Genomic DNA, 19275 nt, shown 5'->3' on the forward strand with positions numbered 1-19275 from the left:
ATCTTTACCTTCTTTTCCCTCTGCCACCTTCATCCAGAATTGCCCTAAATCCTGTGCCTTCTACCTCTCAGACATGCCCTGTTTTCTCCATTACCCTGTCGGCTCAATATCCACCTTGGGGTTTTGGATCATCTTCTGAAAAACTTTCTTTCCAATCTCCACTCCATCAGAGTGTGAGTCTACAACACAGACTTCAGATCATCTGCCCCAAACTGTGATGGCTCCCTGGTGCTTAGACAATGCTTTCTAACCTTTATTGGGTTATGGACCCTTTATTTTTTTATTTTGTTTATTAAAAAAATTTTTTTGGCCTCATTGCGCGGAGTTGCAGGATCCTAGTTCCCCGACCAGGGATCAGACCTGTGCCCCTTGCAGGGGAAGCACGGAGAGTCTTAACTACTGAACCGCCAGCGAAGTCTCTGGACCTTTTTTTTAAAAAGCTGATGAAATCTATGGGTAAGGTAACTCTTTCTGGAAAAATCTGTATTTTGTGTTTTGGTGTACATTTCAAGAGGATCACGTGATCCCTCTGGCATCTGCAACATGGGCTCTATAGAATATTTAGATATTCCTAAATAGAATATTTAGATATTCCTAAATATCTTGATGACAGAGCCTCTCATCACCTCAGGTGAGACCTTCATACAGAGACTACATTCCAAACGTCTTCGCATGGCATTCGATGCCTTCCAAACTTAACTCTACCTGCCTTTCTAGCTGCACCTTCTGCCTCGTGCAGTTATGGTTAGTTTATGTCCGATTCCCCACCGGGCCAAGAGCCTCCCTTACAGCAGAGATTGTGCTTTTTTATTTTTCCTTGTTATGTCTCCCCAGATGGAACGAAAATTTCTCAGGAGCAACAATCAGAATGCCTAGATTAGTGCAGGATCAACTGTTAGTTCACTGCTAGCTTTTTTTTAAATTTTATCTTATTTTGGTGAGAATACTTAACAAACACTTAACATGAGATCTACCCTCTTAACAGATTTTTAAGGGTACAATACAGTATTATTGACAATAGGTACAATGGTGTACAGCAAATCTCTAGGATTTATTCATCTTGCTAATTGAAACTTTACGCTGGTTGATTAGGAATTTTCCATTTCTCTCTCCATCCAGCTCTTGGCAATCACCGTTCCATTCTTTGATTCTAAGAGTTTGACTGTTTTGGAAACCTCACGTAAGTGGAATCATGCAGTACTTGTCTTTCTGAGATGGGCTTATTTCATTTAGCATAATATCTTCAAGGTTCACCCATGTTTTCACATATTGCAGAATTTTCTTCTCTTTTAAGGCTGAATAATATTCCATGTGCGCCTTTACCACATTTTCTTTATCCATTCATTGTCGATGGACAGTTGTTTCCACATCTTGACTATTGTGAATAGTGTCGCAAACTATTAATTTAAGATTTATTAATTTCTAGCAGCAAAAGGATTTTAGGGTGATGGGCCTAGCTAGTATGATACAATGCCATAGGCTCCAAATCTATATTTGGGGAGAGTTCTGATTTCAAAAGTTTTCAGTTTTAGTGGACCCCACAGGGATGGGAACTTCTCAGATCTTGTGCCATGATTTTGGTTTAGAAAACCTCCCCACTGGTGAACTTCTCACCACATTTGCCAGTACTAATACCAGGAATCATTTTTGGTAGCTGGAGCCCTTTGGGACCCTGGAGAGAATTAAAAAAAAATTTTTTTTAATTTAATTTTATTTTTATTTTTTGGCTGCCTTGGGTCTTTGTTGCTGCGCGTGGGCTTTCTCTAGTTGCGGCGAGCAAGGGCTACTCTTCGTTGTGGTGCGTGGGCTTCTCATTGCGGTGGTTTCTCTTGTTACGGAGCACAGGCTCTAGGCACGCGGGTTCAGGAGTTGTGGCACACGGGCTTAGTTGCTCTGCGGCACGTGGGATCTTCCCAGACCAGGGCTTGAACCCATGTCCCCTGCGTTGGCAGGCGGATTCTTAACCACTGCGCCACCAGGGAGTCCGGACCCTGCAGAAACTTAAAGAACTGGTTCGGGTGGTGGATTCTTAGGTGAGTTTATTGATCTCATATTGTAGCTCTGACTCAATCCCCACCCCCAGCACAAGCCAGAACAAGACATAGGAATGTCTCCTCTGTGGCACCAAAATGGACTTTCTCAGGAAATCTGGGGTGAGAGAAAATTGCTCCCCTTTGGCCGCATTTCAAAATTCCTCCCACGTTCCAGTCACCCCCACCCCCACCTCCCATATACATGGGACATTTCATACCACACGGTGGGAAGTAGAAGGAAGATATTATCAGTCCATAAAAGTGCATGATCTCCGGGGACAAGGACTCTGTCTTGTTTGACATTATGTTTCCAGGGCTACAACAGTGCCTAGCACATAGTGGGCACTCAACTTATACTTGTTGAATGAATGAATGAATGAATGGGAAAACGGGAGAAGTCAATGATTTCGGCTTCTAACTTACAAATGTTTGTCCTCAGAACCTCTATAATTTCTTTGTGGGCACATGGATCTTGTGATTTCATCCAACCATAAGCACTGAAGGATCTAGGTCCTACTAGACCTGTCAGGATCAATGGGATGACTTCAGATTTCTCTCATATGTAACATATGCAGCATCGATAAATCAGATGCCCTCATTGTGTGCAAGGGCCTCACACGATGGTATCAAAGTGCTGTGGTTGGAGTTATCAGTTAATATTAGTTTCTACCTCATGACCCATTATGGCCACTCAAGCTCCAGCCATCATGTTTTATTCCAGCCAATAGAAGGCAGGAAGAAGGACTGAAGAAGGGTGTGCCCCTCTATTTTTTTTCTTTTTTTATGTTAAATTATTAAGAATATTTATTTTTGGACCATTATCATTTTTTTGTCCACTTTTTATAAATTTCCTACAATGAATGCGTGGGTGTGCCCCTCTTTTAAAGAGACACGTGGGCTTTCTCTAGTTGCGGCGAGCAAGGGCTACTCTTCGTTGTGGTGCGTGGGCTTCTCATTGCGGTGGTTTCTCTTGTTACGGAGCACAGGCTCTAGGCACGCGGGTTCAGGAGTTGTGGCACACGGGCTTAGTTGCTCTGCGGCACGTGGGATCTTCCCAGACCAGGGCTTGAACCCATGTCCCCTGCGTTGGCAGGCGGATTCTTAACCACTGCGCCACCAGGGAGTCCGGACCCTGCAGAAACTTAAAGAACTGGTTCGGGTGGTGGATTCTTAGGTGAGTTTATTGATCTCATATTGTAGCTCTGACTCAATCCCCACCCCCAGCACAAGCCAGAACAAGACATAGGAATGTCTCCTCTGTGGCACCAAAATGGACTTTCTCAGGAAATCTGGGGTGAGAGAAAATTGCTCCCCTTTGGCCGCATTTCAAAATTCCTCCCACGTTCCAGTCACCCCCACCCCCACCTCCCATATACATGGGACATTTCATACCACACGGTGGGAAGTAGAAGGAAGATATTATCAGTCCATAAAAGTGCATGATCTCCGGGGACAAGGACTCTGTCTTGTTTGACATTATGTTTCCAGGGCTACAACAGTGCCTAGCACATAGTGGGCACTCAACTTATACTTGTTGAATGAATGAATGAATGAATGGGAAAACGGGAGAAGTCAATGATTTCGGCTTCTAACTTACAAATGTTTGTCCTCAGAACCTCTATAATTTCTTTGTGGGCACATGGATCTTGTGATTTCATCCAACCATAAGCACTGAAGGATCTAGGTCCTACTAGACCTGTCAGGATCAATGGGATGACTTCAGATTTCTCTCATATGTAACATATGCAGCATCGATAAATCAGATGCCCTCATTGTGTGCAAGGGCCTCACACGATGGTATCAAAGTGCTGTGGTTGGAGTTATCAGTTAATATTAGTTTCTACCTCATGACCCATTATGGCCACTCAAGCTCCAGCCATCATGTTTTATTCCAGCCAATAGAAGGCAGGAAGAAGGACTGAAGAAGGGTGTGCCCCTCTATTTTTTTTCTTTTTTTATGTTAAATTATTAAGAATATTTATTTTTGGACCATTATCATTTTTTTGTCCACTTTTTATAAATTTCCTACAATGAATGCGTGGGTGTGCCCCTCTTTTAAAGAGACTTTCCAGGGACTTCCCTGGTGGCCCATCCAGTGGTTAAAACTCCGAGCTTCCACTGCAAGGGGCATGGGTTCAATCCCTGATCAGGGAACTAAGATCTCATATGCCGCACGGCATGGCCAAAAATAAATTAAAAAAAAAAAAAAAATAAATAAATAAAGAGACTTTCCAGAAGTTACCTATGATTCTTCTCCTTACATCCCATTAGCCAGAACTTAGTCACATGGCCACAGCTAGTTTCAGGGGAGAAAATCTTTATTTCCTCCAGGTAACCAGCTAAAACTCAGGGGTTCTATTACAAAGGAAGAAGTGGGGAACATATTGGGGGAGACTGTTAACACGTTGGGAGAGGTGGTTTGACCTGGAAAGTCTTACAAAACCAGAGAAACTTCTCTCTACTCACAACCCCACTCACTGCTCTCATCTGTGGCGCGGTGGTCACCAGCCCAGTCCCACGTGAGAGTGGAGGGGTCTGTGCAGTGGTGAGAAAGCATAGCTGCTGGAGTCAGATGGCCACAGGTTCAAGTATGTCTCTGGACCTCTCCTTTCTTCCCTTTCCGAAGTGAAGAAAACAATGCCCATTGTGTAAAGTTATGGTGGGATTTCCTGGGAAATCCCTGGGACAGCCTTGTTGCCCATGAATGGTGCTTTTAAAAAAAATTGTGGTAAAAAAACCTATACACTTTACCCTTTTAACCATTTGTAGTGTACAGCACAGAAGTGTTAACTACATGCACATTGTCGTGAAACAGATTTCTAAGACTTTTTCATCCTGCAAAACTGAAACACTGCACTTGTTGAACAGCAAGGCCCCTGTTCCCTCTCCCTCCAGCCCCTGGCAACCACCATTCTACTCTCTAAGAGTTCCACTACTTTAGATGCCTCACGTCAGCAGACTTGTACATCATTTGTCTTTTGGGACTGGCTTATTTCACTTAGCATAATGTCCTCAAGGTTCATCCATGTTGTAGCATATGGCAGGATTTCCTTCCTTTTTTGAAACTGAATCATACTCCTTTGTATGGATATGCCATATTTTCTTTATCCACATATTCTTTTTTTTTTTTTTTTTGGCTGCATTTGGGTCTTCATCGCTGCGCACCGGCTTTCTCTAGATGTGGTGAGCGGGGGCTACTCTTCGTTGCGGTGCGCGGGCTTCTCATTGCAGTGGCTTCTCTCGTTGCAGGGCACGGGCTCTAGGCACGCGGGCTCAGGAGTTGTGGCTCGCGAGCTGTAGAGCACAGGCTCAGTAGTTGTGGTGCATGGGCTTAGTTGTTCTGCGGCATGTGGGATTTTCCCAGACCAGGGCTCGAACCCGTGTCCCCTGCATTGGACGGCGGGTTCTTATCCACTGAGCCACCAGGGAAGTCCGATCCACATATTCTTCGTCCAGTGGATGTTTAGGTTGCTTCCATCTCTGAGCTATTGTGGCTAATGCTGCAAGAATGGTGCTTCTTATGAAACTACTTAGTATCAGAGACTAGTTCTCTTCTTTCTTTCATTATCCTTTGGTGGGGAGCTTCATGGTTTGTTTATTTGTTTCTTTTCCTGTGTGTAAATAATTGTTAGGTTAAACATCTTAGGTGGAAACAAGGTGGATGAATCTGGGAGTTTTATAGATACTGCATATCAATTAGAGGGAAAGGGAAAAGGTGCCTCAGGACATTTACAGAGTACAGATTCTCTTTAGGTGGCCTATTTGAATAGATAAGAGGAGCTGCAGGGCTGTCACATTGTTGAATCCTAGAGCCACTAAAATTCTAGACTCCAGATGTTTACTTACAGGAAAGGTGCAGAACCATTGTCCAGTTCTGACTGAAGCCATCCACCCCTGAATCCTGAATCTTGACCCCAAGGATCAAAGGCCTCGAGCAGCAGTAAGGAAGAAAGACCACCTAACACAAATGCGTGGTTCTCTCATTGAGAAGTAACTTATCAGGCAAAACCCTAGCTGATAGTAACGATGAGAAGCCGTGCCTTGGTATTCCTTCCTCCAGTGGTTTCGTTAGGAGACACAGAAAATAAGAATAACATCAATGTCATCATTATAAAAGGAAATCTTTACCCAAATATGGATGTTGCACACTTTGAATCAAAAGCATTTGTTATGCATTTATAGGCATAGATGGTATCAGAGAAGCATGGACTGAATCAGCTTCCCAAAGAGCTTCCAAGTAGCTGGAGTGAGAAGGCAAACACTCATGAACATGGTGACATTGGCTGGGAAAAGTAGAGAACACTACTGGGCGGGGAGGGGAGGATGTGGTTTGCACTGGACTTAGAAGAATGACAGCATTTAAATAAGTGGACAAGGTTCAGAAAGGCAGTTTTCTTTTGTTTTGATTTAGCCAATATGTACTGAGGGCCACCTCGGTAGGAGCCAGGCTCCATGCTTGAAGCTGTGGATAATGACGAAAAGACATAGTCACTGCCTTCCAGGAGGTTTTCAAAACTATTTCATCAGGGGAGTAGATTTTTCTAATGAGGCCCACACTGCCCTGGCCTCACCCTCTGAAGGGGCCCAGAGGCACCCCCAGGACACCCAGTCCCCACGAAGCACAGCTAGATGAGCAGGGGTTGGGGATACAGGGCTGACAGTCTGGCTGTGGCAGCAGAAGGGGAGTTGGCTCTGACGCTGTACCCTGGAGCTGGCCACCAGTCAGGCACCTTGTGTCCACGGTGAGGCCATCCTCCAGAACCTTGCTCGCCCGTCTCACCCACCTGGCTGTTGCCATGAACTTTCTGCTCAGCCCCTGACCCTTGGCCCGTGGGACTGGTATTTGGTCTCCCACTGTGGGACTCCTTCAGACTCTGGCTGTTTCGTTGATTTAGGACAGAAGACGAGGAAGAAGTGCTCGTGGGGTTTCCAAGAGCAATAAGCAGGCTCTTCAAACCTGAGACGGAGAGCTGGGGAGTCACCACGTGGAGGTGGGGTAGGGTAGGAGATGCGCTGGGATCCTGTGCAAATGGCAGAATCTGGTTTGAATAGCACTGCTAGCCTGCCCAGCTGGGTGACCCTGAGCAAATCATTTCTGAGAGGCTGCTTTTCTTCATTTGCAAATCTGGCAAAGCAATACCAGGTCAGAGGATTACTGCTAAGTTTCAGTGAAATACTGAAAATGAAGCCCAGGGTGGGGCACGTGATAAAAGCCCGAGTGAAAGGGGCTTAAGCGAGGGAGAGGAATGGGGAGCTTCACAAGAGCCCTTGGAGTGTGGAGAGGGAAGAACAGAAGGCCAACAGCTGAGCCAGAGTGTGCCCTTAACTCTGTACAGCCAATCTCCCGGTCACTCGAGGAGAAATGGAATGGAATGGGGGAGGGGGCTGCGCGGCCAGACTGTCACTCGGGGATGATGGATGAGCGAGCGTATTCCATGGCTTGTAATTAGTGCCGACTGGCCCTGAGATCCTTCCCCTGGGGGAGTGTTCCCTGCTCCTCCTGCTTGGGAGGCCCTCCTCAGGGCTCGGGGCTGGGGCAGGGTGTAAAGTTTGCCCTGAAACTCTGGCACAGACTTCCAGCAGCTGGTGAGCGTGTGCTTCTGTACGTGGGTGTGAATGCAAGTATATGTGTACGTTTGTGACTCTGGTATCAGTGTATGCATGCATGTGCACATATGTACGTCTGTGTGTACTTACACACACCTATTTGAGTGTGCATGAGTGCTAAGCCGCTAGTCAAGACATGGTTAAATATGCGATGAGAAGAATACATAAAATGCTAGATTTTTGTTGGGTTCACTTGAAGGGGACTTTCAGTTTGAAGAAGTCACTTGACTGGTAGGCAGCCATGCCCTGAGGGAGGAAATAACAGGTATGACCACGCCCCTTCCTGAGGTTCCTGGTAGCCAAAGCAGGTCAGGATGCAAGAGGTGTCCTAGGGCTTCCCTGGTGGCGCAGTGGTTGAGAGTCCACCTGCCGAAGCAGGGGACACCGGTTCGTCCCCCGGTCCGGGAAGATCCCACCTGCCGCGGAGCGGCTGGGCCCGTGAGCCATGGCCGCTGAGCCTGCGCGTCCGGAGCCTGTGCTCCGCAATGGGAGAGGCCACAGCAGTGAGAGGCCCGTGTACCGCAAAAAAAGAAAAAAAAAAAAAATTAAAATAAATAAATAAAATATTTTCTGTATCCTAGAATGATGTTATCTTAGAGTTCATTAAGTGGTGGCGCTAGCGCCAAAAAACGCTCTCCGAAATCAGTAACTTTGTAATGGAAGTTAGATATGATAAAACATGAAAAAGCCCAAGTAACTGTCATAACATGCCAAGAAGTTAGTTTAGGAGCGCCTACTCTGTGAAACGTGAGACTTTTAGTGTTCAGTAAATAAAAAATAGCACAAAGGCAAACATATTCTACAGTAGTTGAAGATTCCTTTCCCTACCTTTTACAATTACTCTTCTGGGAAATATAGTGTCAAATTATGTGAGTCTTGAATTATCCAGCGTCTTCGGTAGCATATCTTTTTCATAAGGTGTGATCTCCTCTTAAATGAAATTATGTACGCCATGAAAATGTCTCAGCTTGGTAAATGCGTAATGCATATTAGGTAGTTTTTACAGTTATTCTTAATCCCAGCCCTAAGGGTTTTTAGGGACCAGGTGGATTCTGACACAGCATGTGGCTCAGGTCGGGAAGTCTTCTGGAATCCAGGTAGAACCTAAAGGTATTGAACTTTTGAAAACAGTGGCTGAATGAGTGTAAATTGTTAACTCTGGAATCAAAGTTTAAATCCCCGCAGTAGCTGTTTAAGAATCTGGAACAGATTATGTGTCCAAGAGGCTACACGGGACAAAGTTTCAACAGTGACACCATGTGGCAGCAAGGACTAACTGCAATGCAACTCTAATCACCCTTGATTCTTTCTCTGAACACCCTCAACTAAGTCCACCAGTGGAGCATTGTGTCACTGGGGATGGGAAGCAGATCGCTGGAACTTTGCCTATCCCAGAGTGGGACTGCAGGGCAGGACGAGGAGGTGGGCGTCTTAGATGTGCGTGTTTATGAGTGTATGGCCCTCTGTCTTCCTCAAAAGGGACCCCTGTGGGTGGAGGAGCTGGGGGTTAAGTATGCCAGCCACAGAGATAGCAGAAAAGGAAGGGTAAAATTACACGCAAGCAACATGACATTCCATGCAATAAGTTGTTTCTAATATTATAGTGATACAGACAAAAAGTTCTTGATTCTTTAAGGAAAATCTCAGAGTAGCAAGCTGTTGGGGAAAGTTGCTGACTTTCTCTACATATACATAAGACCACTATGGTCGATTAGAAAAATGGCCACAGTTATTCATGCCTCCTTATATGCATGCCTTTTGCAAAATGACTCTGCAGGTCTTAAGAGTGGACACGTTTCTGGAATTCCCTGGCGGTCCAGTGGTTAGGACTCTGTGCTTTCACTGCTGAAGGCCTGGGTTCAATCCCTGGTCAGGGAACTAAAACCCTGCAAGCTGTGCGGTACAGCAAAAAAAAAAAAAAAAAAAAAAAATGTGGACACATTTCCCTGACGCTTTGAATCTAAGCTGGCCTGATGATTTGTTTTGGTCAATAGAATGAGGCAGAAGTGATGTTATATTACTTCCTAGCTTCAGACTCAAGAGGCCTTGTGTGTTTCTGCCCACTTTCTTAGACCCCTGCAACCTCCATTTGAATAAGACCAGACTAGCCTCCTGGAAAATGAGAGACCAAATGGAGCAGAGCCGGTGAGCTGATTCATTTCAGTCAAGGTCCCAGCCATATGCAAGAGCCTGTACAAACCCAAAGCCAAACCTCATCAGACCTTCCAGCTAACCTCCCCAGCTGACTCCAGCAGACACATAATCAAGGCCACCCTAAACCTGCCAGGCCCTCACAGACTCAGTGACTCATGAGCTAAATAAATGTTTATCGTTTTAAACAAACTAACCCCCTAAAAGGGACTTGTGCCCTCTTACAAGAGAAGCCTCAGAACAGAAAATATTTAAATTCCCTTCACTCTCAGACTTTCTACTCTTTCCAGATGTAAAGGAATCTCCTCTTTCCCCCTACCTGGATGTGATGATTCATTCATTCAATCATTCATTCACTTAATAGATTTTTTTTTTTTTTAATGTAAGGCACTTTGACAGGCGTGGTGGGGCACATGGTACAGGGCATAAAAAACACAGATCTGATTTATTATTATCATTATTAATTTTATTTATTTTTGGTTGCATTGGGTCTTCGTTGCTGCATGCGGGCTTTCTCTAGATGTGGCGCTCTCTAGGGGCTACTCTTGGATGCGGTGCGCGGGCTTCTCATTGTTGTGGCTTCTCTTGTTGTGGAGCATGGGCTCTAGGCGTGGGCTCAGTAGTTGCGGCATGCAGGCTCTAGGGCGCATGGGCTTCAGTAGTTGTGGCGCACGGGCTTATTTGCTCCATGGCATGTGGGATCTTCCCGGACCAGGGAGCAAACCCATGTCTTGTGCATTGGCAGGCGATTCTTGTTTTTCTTTTTTTTAAAATTTATTTATTTTACTTATTTATTTTTGGCTGCACTGCGTCTTCATTGCTGCACGTGGGCTTTCTCTAGTTACAGCGAGCAGGGGCTACTCTTTGTTGTGGTGCATGGGCTTCTCATTGCGGTGGCTTCTCTTGTTGGGGAGCACGGGCTCTAGGCACGTGGGCTTCAGTAGTTGCGGCATGCAGGCTTAGTAGTTGTGGCTCACGGGCTCTAGAGCGCAGGCTCAGTAGTTGTGGCTCATGGGCTTAGTTGCTCCACGGCATGTGGGATTTTCCAGGACCAGGGCTCAAACCCGTGTGTCCTGTGTTGGCAGGCGGATTCTTAACCACTGCACCACCAGGGAAGTCCCAAATCTGGTTTATAGTCTAGTTTGAGTAGAAAGGAAATACACCTGGCCCAATAAGCCACCTTGTACATTCGAATTCAGACAATGTGGGATCAATTTATAGATGCGTGATATCTAGATAGTTACTTAATCTTTCTGAGTTTCCGCTTCCTTATCATCACAAACAGGAATAATACCTGGCTCTCAGCATGGTCAGGAGGGTTAAAAAATTTGTAAAGCTCTGTGCGCATGGGTCAGGATCCATTCTCCTTCAGATTTTGGGTTGGCACTGAGCACCATCTTTATCACATCAGGATCTCTCCCAAGGAGGGGGGAATCTTCCTGAATCTGAGAGGTGACTGCTTTCAACAGTTCCTCACATAAGGCTCAGTGTAAGTCCAGCCCCCAAGACGGGAATTTGGCATCTCTCCAGCAGCCTGAGAAATTGACTGAGAAGGGAAGGACATACAGAGATCACTCTGCAAATGAAGCCTGATGTGAGCGGTCTCTCCATGGCCACCAAACTACAAATCAAGTGTGGGTGATTCTTATTTGGCTCTCAGCCTTGGCTGGGAGACTGAGCTGCAGGGAAGGCCTCTGGCTGGGGACCTGCCATTCTAAGGTTTTGCCCCAGAAACAGTCCACATGGAGAGCCGGGTCCTGAAGCACAGTCTGAAGATCAGGAAGCAAGCAGTAGTAGATGAGCGACAGGGCGGGGGTAAGCCATGAATACCCACCATGTCTTCTTTCTTCCCCTCTCAGAAACCCCTGACCTCAACCAGAACATGCATAATCTAGAAAGAGCACACAGGAAGCTTGGGTCTTGACTTCCCTGGCTGTCCAGTGGTTAAGACTCTGTGCTTCCAACGCAGGGGCACGGGTTCGATCCCTGGTCAGGGAACTAAGATCCCACATGCTCTGCGGCGTGGCCAAAAAAAAAAAAAAAGGAAGCTTGGGTCACCACTGATCCTGCACTTCAGCCCTGATCTTGGCACCCCTCCCAGGCCATAGAGAAGGAAACCAGGCCAAAGGGCAGACAGCTGCAAGTGTGGCTGCAGTATCCACCTAGGTCAGTTACTGCACTGCCCTCCCATGCCTGCTTCTCCTTATCACCAGGGTATGTGAGAGGGGTACAGAGAAGCCAGATTCTATAGAAGTCCCTATGGTGAGAGCTGCAGTGATGTAAGCATATATCCTAATGGCTCTGATGGCCTTAAGGAAAACACTCCCCCCATAGAAACATTTCAGGCAGGACTACTTTGACCTAAATTGAGACACTATTAGAAAATTAAATCAGATACCTGGTAAATGTCTGTGGACTGATGGCTGAATCCCCACGTGTTGTCCTGGGAAAATAGTCATACCTCTCGGCTGTTTGTGCTTGGGAACCTGAATGTCTGAGTGTGTGAGAGAGCTGGGAGGTGAGGGGCAAGCGGGGGGTAAGTGGCAGGGGGCAAGGACGACCAGACCTGCAGCTGAAGGGCTAAAGCCAGAAATCAGTGAGCATGTTTGGGTTGACAACATTGTAACAAGGAGAGGGGAAGGATGGGAGAGGAGAGAGACATAGTGGCCGGGGCGGTGGGGGAGAAATGGAGGCAAAGAAAGGAGACAGGAGATTGAGACAAAAAGACAGGATGAGAAGGAAGAAGACGGCAAACAGGGAAATAGAAGGGCTAAGAGCTGGAGCATCAGAGTCTCAGAGTAGAAGCTGGAAATGAGGAAAACTTTTCTTCTTTTTTGGCCACACTGTGTGGCACGTGGGATCTTAGTTCCCTGACCAGGGATCAAACCTGCATCCCATGCAGTGGAAGCGTGGGGTCTTAACCACTGGACCACCAGGGAAGTCCCCCAGGAAAACTTATTAAGAAATATCTCCAGAGACTAAAAAAAATGCTCTGTGTTAAAAATCAATCTTCCTATCTGTCTCCCCCATCAAGCTATAGGTTTTGTTTTTATTTTTTAAAATTTATTTATTTTGCCTGTGTCAGGTCTTAGTTGCAGCACACGGGATCTTCGTTGCAGCATGTGGGCTCTTTAGTTGCAGCAGGAGGGCTCTTAGTTGCAGCATGTGGGCTCTTGGTTGCGGCATGCATGTGGGATGTAGTTCCCCGACCAGGGATCGAACCTGGGCCCCCTGCATTGGGAGCGTGGAGCCTTACCCACTGGACCACCAAGGAAGTCCCAAGTGATAGGTTTTTAAGGCAGACATTAGGTTTAAGTCATCTTTATATCCTCTGTGCTTAGCGTAGTGCCAGACACATACTAGGTACTCAATCGGTTGAACAAATAAAATATGAAGAAAAGGCAGGACTTGAAGATAGAAAGGCAGAGACATAGAAGAGAGTGGGTTTGAGCTTAGACTTCAGAGTCATAAGGATGTGCTTTCAAATCCCAGTTCTGCCGTCTAACTGCAGGACTTTGAGCAAGACAGCCTTTCCGAGTTTAGAGCTGACCATATAAAGTTGTTTTGAGGATTAAATGTCTGCAAAGCTCTTAGCAGATAGCCTGTGTAAGTTCCCAACAATGTTAGCTACTGTTATTACTGTTGTCACAGTTGTTGCAAACAAATAAGCGAGATAGGGGCTGTGATAAAAGGATTGCATGAAAAGCCCCCACTTAATGACTCTGCCCTGCCACTTTGTAGTGCCTTTGCACTCTAACTCTGGGTCTGGCCATGTGACTTGCTTTGGCTGATGGGACAATGGTAAACGTGATGCAAGCAGAGGTGCAGGGTGTGAAAAAGATTGCCTGTCTTTGACTCCTCACTTGGAGCTCTGCCACTGCAGGCTAGCACTGCTGGAAGGATGCCGGAGACATGCAGAGGACAGCCAAGGTGTTCCAGCTGAGGCCATCGTAGATCAGTCATCCCCAACCAACCCACCAACTATTACTGATGTATGAGCGAGCCCAGGGAAGGTCAGCCAGGTCCATCCCAGATCAGCAAGACCACTCAGCCCTAACCCCCAGACTTATGTGAAATAATAAATAGTTGCTATTTTAAGCCACTAAGTTTGGAGTGACTTGTTACAGCAATAGCTAGCCGATACAGGGGCCTCAGAAGCCCTAGTCCTCTAAAGTTGAAAGGCAAATGAGAGAGGAAGTCATGGTCTGCCAGGTTTTATTTGTAGAGTCTGCTGTATTTGTACCAGAGAAAGCTGCAAAAAGTGCTTTGGAGAGTCACAGGGAAGGGATGATAGAAGCAGGTCCCCTCACCAGACCCCACGGGAGCCCTTCAGGTGGAGGGCAGACCTGAGATGGGAGGCAGCTGGGGACAAGTCCAGGCAGGCAGCAGCAGGGCTGCGACTAGAAGAGCTGAGGCCAGAGGAGTCGGGCTTGCCCTGGTCGGCCTCCCGCAGGTCTCAGGTCCTGGGGTCATATATCCGCCCCATGAAGACCGGGAACTTGTGCTGCTGGTCCCAGAGCACAAAGAGGAAGGGCTGCTGCACTTCAAAGACCAGCAAACTGCGGGCCACAGAGATAGCGGAGGCTGCAGCCGCCTCCACCCCGCTCTCCGTCAACTCCAGCATGGACTGATGCTGCATCGCAGAAAGCTGCAGATCCGGGTCCTCTGTCAGCCCGCACAGGTTGATGTTGTAGGTAAAGTCAAAGAATTCTAGGGCATAACCAGAGAAAAACAATAAGTCAAAGACCAGCACGATTGTTCAACACAGGGAATACAGCCAATGTTTCGTAGTAACTGTAAATGGAAAGTAACCTTTAAAAATTGTATAAAAGGGACTTCCTTGGTGGCGCAGTGGTTAAGAATCCACCTGCTAATGCAGGGGACGTGGGCTCGAGCCCTGGTCTGGGAAGACCCCACATGCTGCAGAGCAACTAAGCCCGTGCGCCACAACTACTGACGCCCGCGCACTCTAGGGTCCACGTGCTGTAACTACTGAGTCCGCGCGTCTACAGCCTGTGCTCCGCAACAAGAGGAGTCACTGCAATGAGAAGCCCGCACGCCGCGATGAAGAGTAGTCCCGCACTCGCTGCAACCAAAGAAAGCCCGCGTGCAGCAACAGAGACGTAATGCAGCCAAAAAATAAAACATAAAATTGTATAAAAATTTTAAAAGTTAAATTAAAAAATAATAATTTAAAATATTTTAAAAAATACTGCAATTTAAAAAAAAACCAGCACAAAAGCCTCAGCTGTTGGAGACGTTTGTCCTGAATTTTCTGGGTTTGTCCCAAGTTCCAATTCCCTCTTTCTCCTCCTCCTCCTTGTTTATCAAATTATAATCGCATTATAATGTGCCTTCCGGTCCAGCTCATGGGATCCTCTAACAGTGGGCCCGTCTTCACTCCCACCACCACTTTCTCTCAAGTGGTGAGAAGCCTTGCCCCCAACCCCCAAAACCCTGAAAAGTGATGCCATTGCTTCCTTATCAACAAGGCCCTTGGAAGTGAGGTAATGTATTGGAAAGAGGACATATGTTCTCAAATGAGGTCACATACAAGGGTGTGATGTCATATACTAGGAAACAAGGTCATCTATTAGGAAGTCAAGTTCTATAACAGAAAATGAAGTGATATATTTGGACGTGACATCAAAGATCAGGAAGTGAGGTCTAAGGTGAGGAAACAGAGTATCTGTTGACTCCCCTAAACTCAGAAGCCTACAGACCCTTTTAGTAGAGAGCTTCTTGCATATACTGTGGGGTGGTTGAGTTTTATGACACGTCTCTGAGGGAGGAGCATCCACTCCCACCTCGGTGACCTGCTCCCAGGGTCTATGTCACGAGGGACCACAATGGAAACAGTTGGGACGGCTGTAGACCTATACTGGGGCTCCGGCTCACTTCTAACCAGCTTAAGGGACCTTGCGTAAGTCATGCAAACTTTCTGAGTCTCAGCTTCCTCCACGATTCAGTGGGATAATCAGAGGATTGAGGGGCAACCTGAGATTACGGATGAGAGGGTTCACGGAATTCCTCCACCCCCAGCCCGCCATCACAACCTCTTCTCCTCTGATGGCCTAGGATCAGTCCTGCCACGGCTCACCCAGCAGGTCCTGGTTGCTCTTTACTTTGATGCGAGGCATCATCAGGTGAGTAGGATGGAACTTGGCTGACTCCAGCTTCCTCATGATGGCCTTGAAGACCGGGGGGCTGAGAGCCTGCTCCATGTCTTCAAGACGGTGTTTCAAGGTCTGGGGCACCAGGATCACAAAGCTCAGGTTGTGGGACAGCTGCAGACGGCCCACCTGGAGAGTAAGACAAGCACCTTGTCAGTCTTCCTACCCCAGCTCTCTCCTGGCTCCTACCCTCTGTGCCCCGAGGCTGGTCTTCAGTCCGCTGCTACAGTCTGTACTATTTCAACAAGCAGCGGCCATAACTAGGTTCCCAGGCTTTGCCATGAGAGGAGGATGCCAGCTGGGTGAACAGTGCTGGTCTAACCCTGTGCTGGTGAGAGGCAGAGGAATGAGCACAAGTTTTTTTTTTTTTTTTTTTTTTTTTTTTTGCGGTACGCGGGCCTCTCACTGCTGTGGCGGAGCACAGGCTCCGGACGCGCAGGCTCAGCGGCCACGGCTCACGGGCCCAGCCGCACCGCGCCATGTGGGATCTTCCCGGACCGGGGCACGAACCTGCATCCCCTGCCTCGGCAGGCGGACTCTCAACCACTGCGCCACCAGGGAAGTCCGAGCACGAGTTTTGATCACACAGGCTGAGGATCACATCCTGACTCTACTGCTGAGTAACTATGAACTACAGGCAAGCAGTTTGATCTCTCTGAGCCCAGTTCCTTTCAAGTATGTTGTGCATAAAGTATATAATGTACATAATGTACCACCACAGTCATCAGGTTCGTCCTTTCAAAGACTTCTGATGGCTTTTCACTGCCTACGAGATTAAGTATAAACTCTTGGTCTGGCATTCAAGATTGGGTACAAGCTGATCCTAGCCTACCTTTTCAGTTAGTTTCACTAGAAGGACTTACAACTGATGGCCAGATAGAAGTATGAGAGAAATGCAGGACCCACAAGTCCAATACAGGGGTGTTCTCAGCTCAGGGCAAATTTGCCCCCAGTGGACATCTGGCAATGTTTGCAGCTGGCAGAAACAGGAGCTCACAGTGCTACTGGCATCTAGTGGGTAGGAGCCAGGGATGCTGCTAAATCCTACAATGCCAGGGACAGCATCTTATAATGAAGAATCATCGAACCCAAAATGTCAATAGTGCCAGGACTGAGAAACTAATAGGATATAAGAGATTATTACTGAAATGGCATTATGGTTGAGGTTGAGAGATGGACAAGAATAATCTAGAATGCAGAATTCAATTGGGCAATGAAGAAATTAACTGAAAACAATCTATTGTTGGAATTGAAAAAATGGTCCACAGGAAGCAGGTTGTACACTGATTTATCACCTGAAGAGCATGGACATGGGGATACCTGTTGACAGAGGCTCTAGACAGGGTACACTCATCTGGCAGTACACACCCTTCATGTCCTGTGTACAGACCTTGCCTCTGTGACCAAAAAATTACCACACTGTGGTCTTGAATTTTCAAGCCAACAACCTCAGCATACCTGGGTTGGTAAACCTAACCCCCTTCATTGGGTAAATACTCTTTAAATCCCAGGAAAATTTAGAATGAAGTATGGGAATAACAAAATAAGCCAACTCTGTAGTATTAACACCAGGTGATAAGTTCAGAGCAATCTGTGTTTGCTATTTAAAATAGCGTTTATAATTTTTAAGAGAATCAGACACGCTAGTTTTATGCTTTTGAACAAAAAGGTGTGGGATGATTTCATTTGGTTTGAGAATGACGTTGAGATGTTGACTGAAAGTTGATTTACTCTTCAGATTGAATTTTCAATTCACAAGTGGGCTTTAGGTGCTAGCAAGATATGGCCAAGCAGGGCTGTAATTCTGTTCTGTCAGGTATCTGACATGCTAAAAGAGAAAATCACGTATATCAAATGTATGAAGTATTTATAAAGTATACACATAAGCGCAAAATGCTTAGGGGAATATTAATTAACCATATTTGTAAATGAAACAAATGGTTTAAAGGAGTTTAATCTGTTCAAAATAGCTTAATTGAAGAACAAATGAAAGTTCGTGTTTTATATAAATATTATGATTAATAATGTAGCAAATTCAGCTAAAAATTTAAAGACTTAAGTAAAACTTTGATTTTGCATTTATAACATGAATATATTAAATCAAGTATTTGTTTAAAACCCACGAAACTGTAAGGAGTGGGGTTTTTTTGCATGAAACTCCTTCTTTGCCATTAAAAAACCCTCACATTGGGGCTTCCCTGGTGGCGCAGTGGTTGAGAATCTGCCTGCCAATGCAGGGGACACGGGTTCGAGCCCTGGTCCGGGAAGATCCAACATGCCGCGGAGCAACTAGGCCCATGAGCCACAACTACTGAGCCTGCGCGTCTGGAGCCCGTGCTCCGCAACAAGAGAGGCTGCGATAGTGAGAGGCCTGCGCACCGTGATGAAGAGTGGCCCCTGCTTGCCGCAACTAGAGAAAGCCCTCGCACAGAAACGAAGACCCAACACAGCAAAAATAAATAAAGAAATAAATAAATTAAAAAAAACAAAAAAACTCTTACGTTGATATTCTCCCCCATATACTCTGAGTTCGAGTGATGCCCTGAAGCGGCCATATGTATTCAGTCTTCTCTGCCTTATGCATGTATTCTGGTTCTGTTAAATAGCTGGGAATGTTCAAAGCCATTGGATAGGGACGGATGGATGGAAGGGTAGAAAAGTGCATGAATGGTTAAGAGTGGTCAAAAGTACCCACCTCTGTGACGTCTTCCTAGCCATTCATACTAAGGGAGTTGCTCCCTTTCGCATCTTCCATTGAATTCATTCATTTATTCAGCAGACATAAGGAGCACTTATTATATGTGGTATTGTTCTAGGCCCTCAGATATAGTAGGCAAAAAGAAAGGTAAGGTCTCTGATCCCAAGGAAAGAGACTATCTCAGGGAGATAGATAATACTGCAATCAAATAAGCAAGTAAACAACATAATTCAGATAGTGATAAGTACCATGGATATAATAAAACAGGATGGGCTTCCCTGGTGGCTCAGTGGTTGAGGGTCCGCCTGCTGATGCAGGGGACACGGGTTCGTGCCCCGGTCCGGGAAGATCCCACATGCCGCGGAGCGGCTGGGCCCGTGAGCCATGGCCGCTGGGCCTGCGCGTCCGGAGCCTGTGCTCCGCAACAGGAGAGGCCACAGCAGTGAGAGGCACGCGTACCACAAAAAAAATTAAAAAAAACAAAAACAAAAACAGGATGATGTTACAGGGTGAGGAAGAGGTACTTTAAGGAGGGGGAAGGCGTCTCCACCAAGGTGGCCTTTTAGCTGATGCCAGATGAGCAGAAGGAACAAGTTATGTGAAAAGCTGAGTG

General features: G+C 46.4%; 1 protein-coding gene across 2 annotated transcripts in view; it reads right to left on the minus strand.

The window, feature by feature from the left end:
• Positions 1 to 13989: 13989 nt before the first annotated feature.
• SERPING1 (serpin family G member 1) overlaps positions 13990 to 19275 on the minus strand; it is a 15813-nt gene continuing 10527 nt past the window's right edge. Inside the window, exons 6-7 of one of the 2 annotated variants that reach the window (XM_024749265.1) lie at positions 15892 to 16093; positions 13990 to 14501 (exon numbers count right to left, since the gene is read on the minus strand). In XM_024749265.1, coding sequence (XP_024605033.1) covers positions 14248 to 14501; positions 15892 to 16093 — 456 coding nt within the window. In that variant the 3' untranslated portion in view covers positions 13990 to 14247. The remainder of the gene's footprint in view (positions 14502 to 15891; positions 16094 to 19275) is intronic. The other variant, XM_024749266.1, reaches the window with a different exon arrangement.

This window comes from Neophocaena asiaeorientalis, unplaced genomic scaffold (genome assembly GCF_003031525.2).
Source record: "Neophocaena asiaeorientalis asiaeorientalis breed wild unplaced genomic scaffold, Neophocaena_asiaeorientalis_V1.1 scaffold43, whole genome shotgun sequence".
In the NCBI taxonomy this organism is placed as follows: Eukaryota; Metazoa; Chordata; class Mammalia; order Artiodactyla; family Phocoenidae; genus Neophocaena; species Neophocaena asiaeorientalis.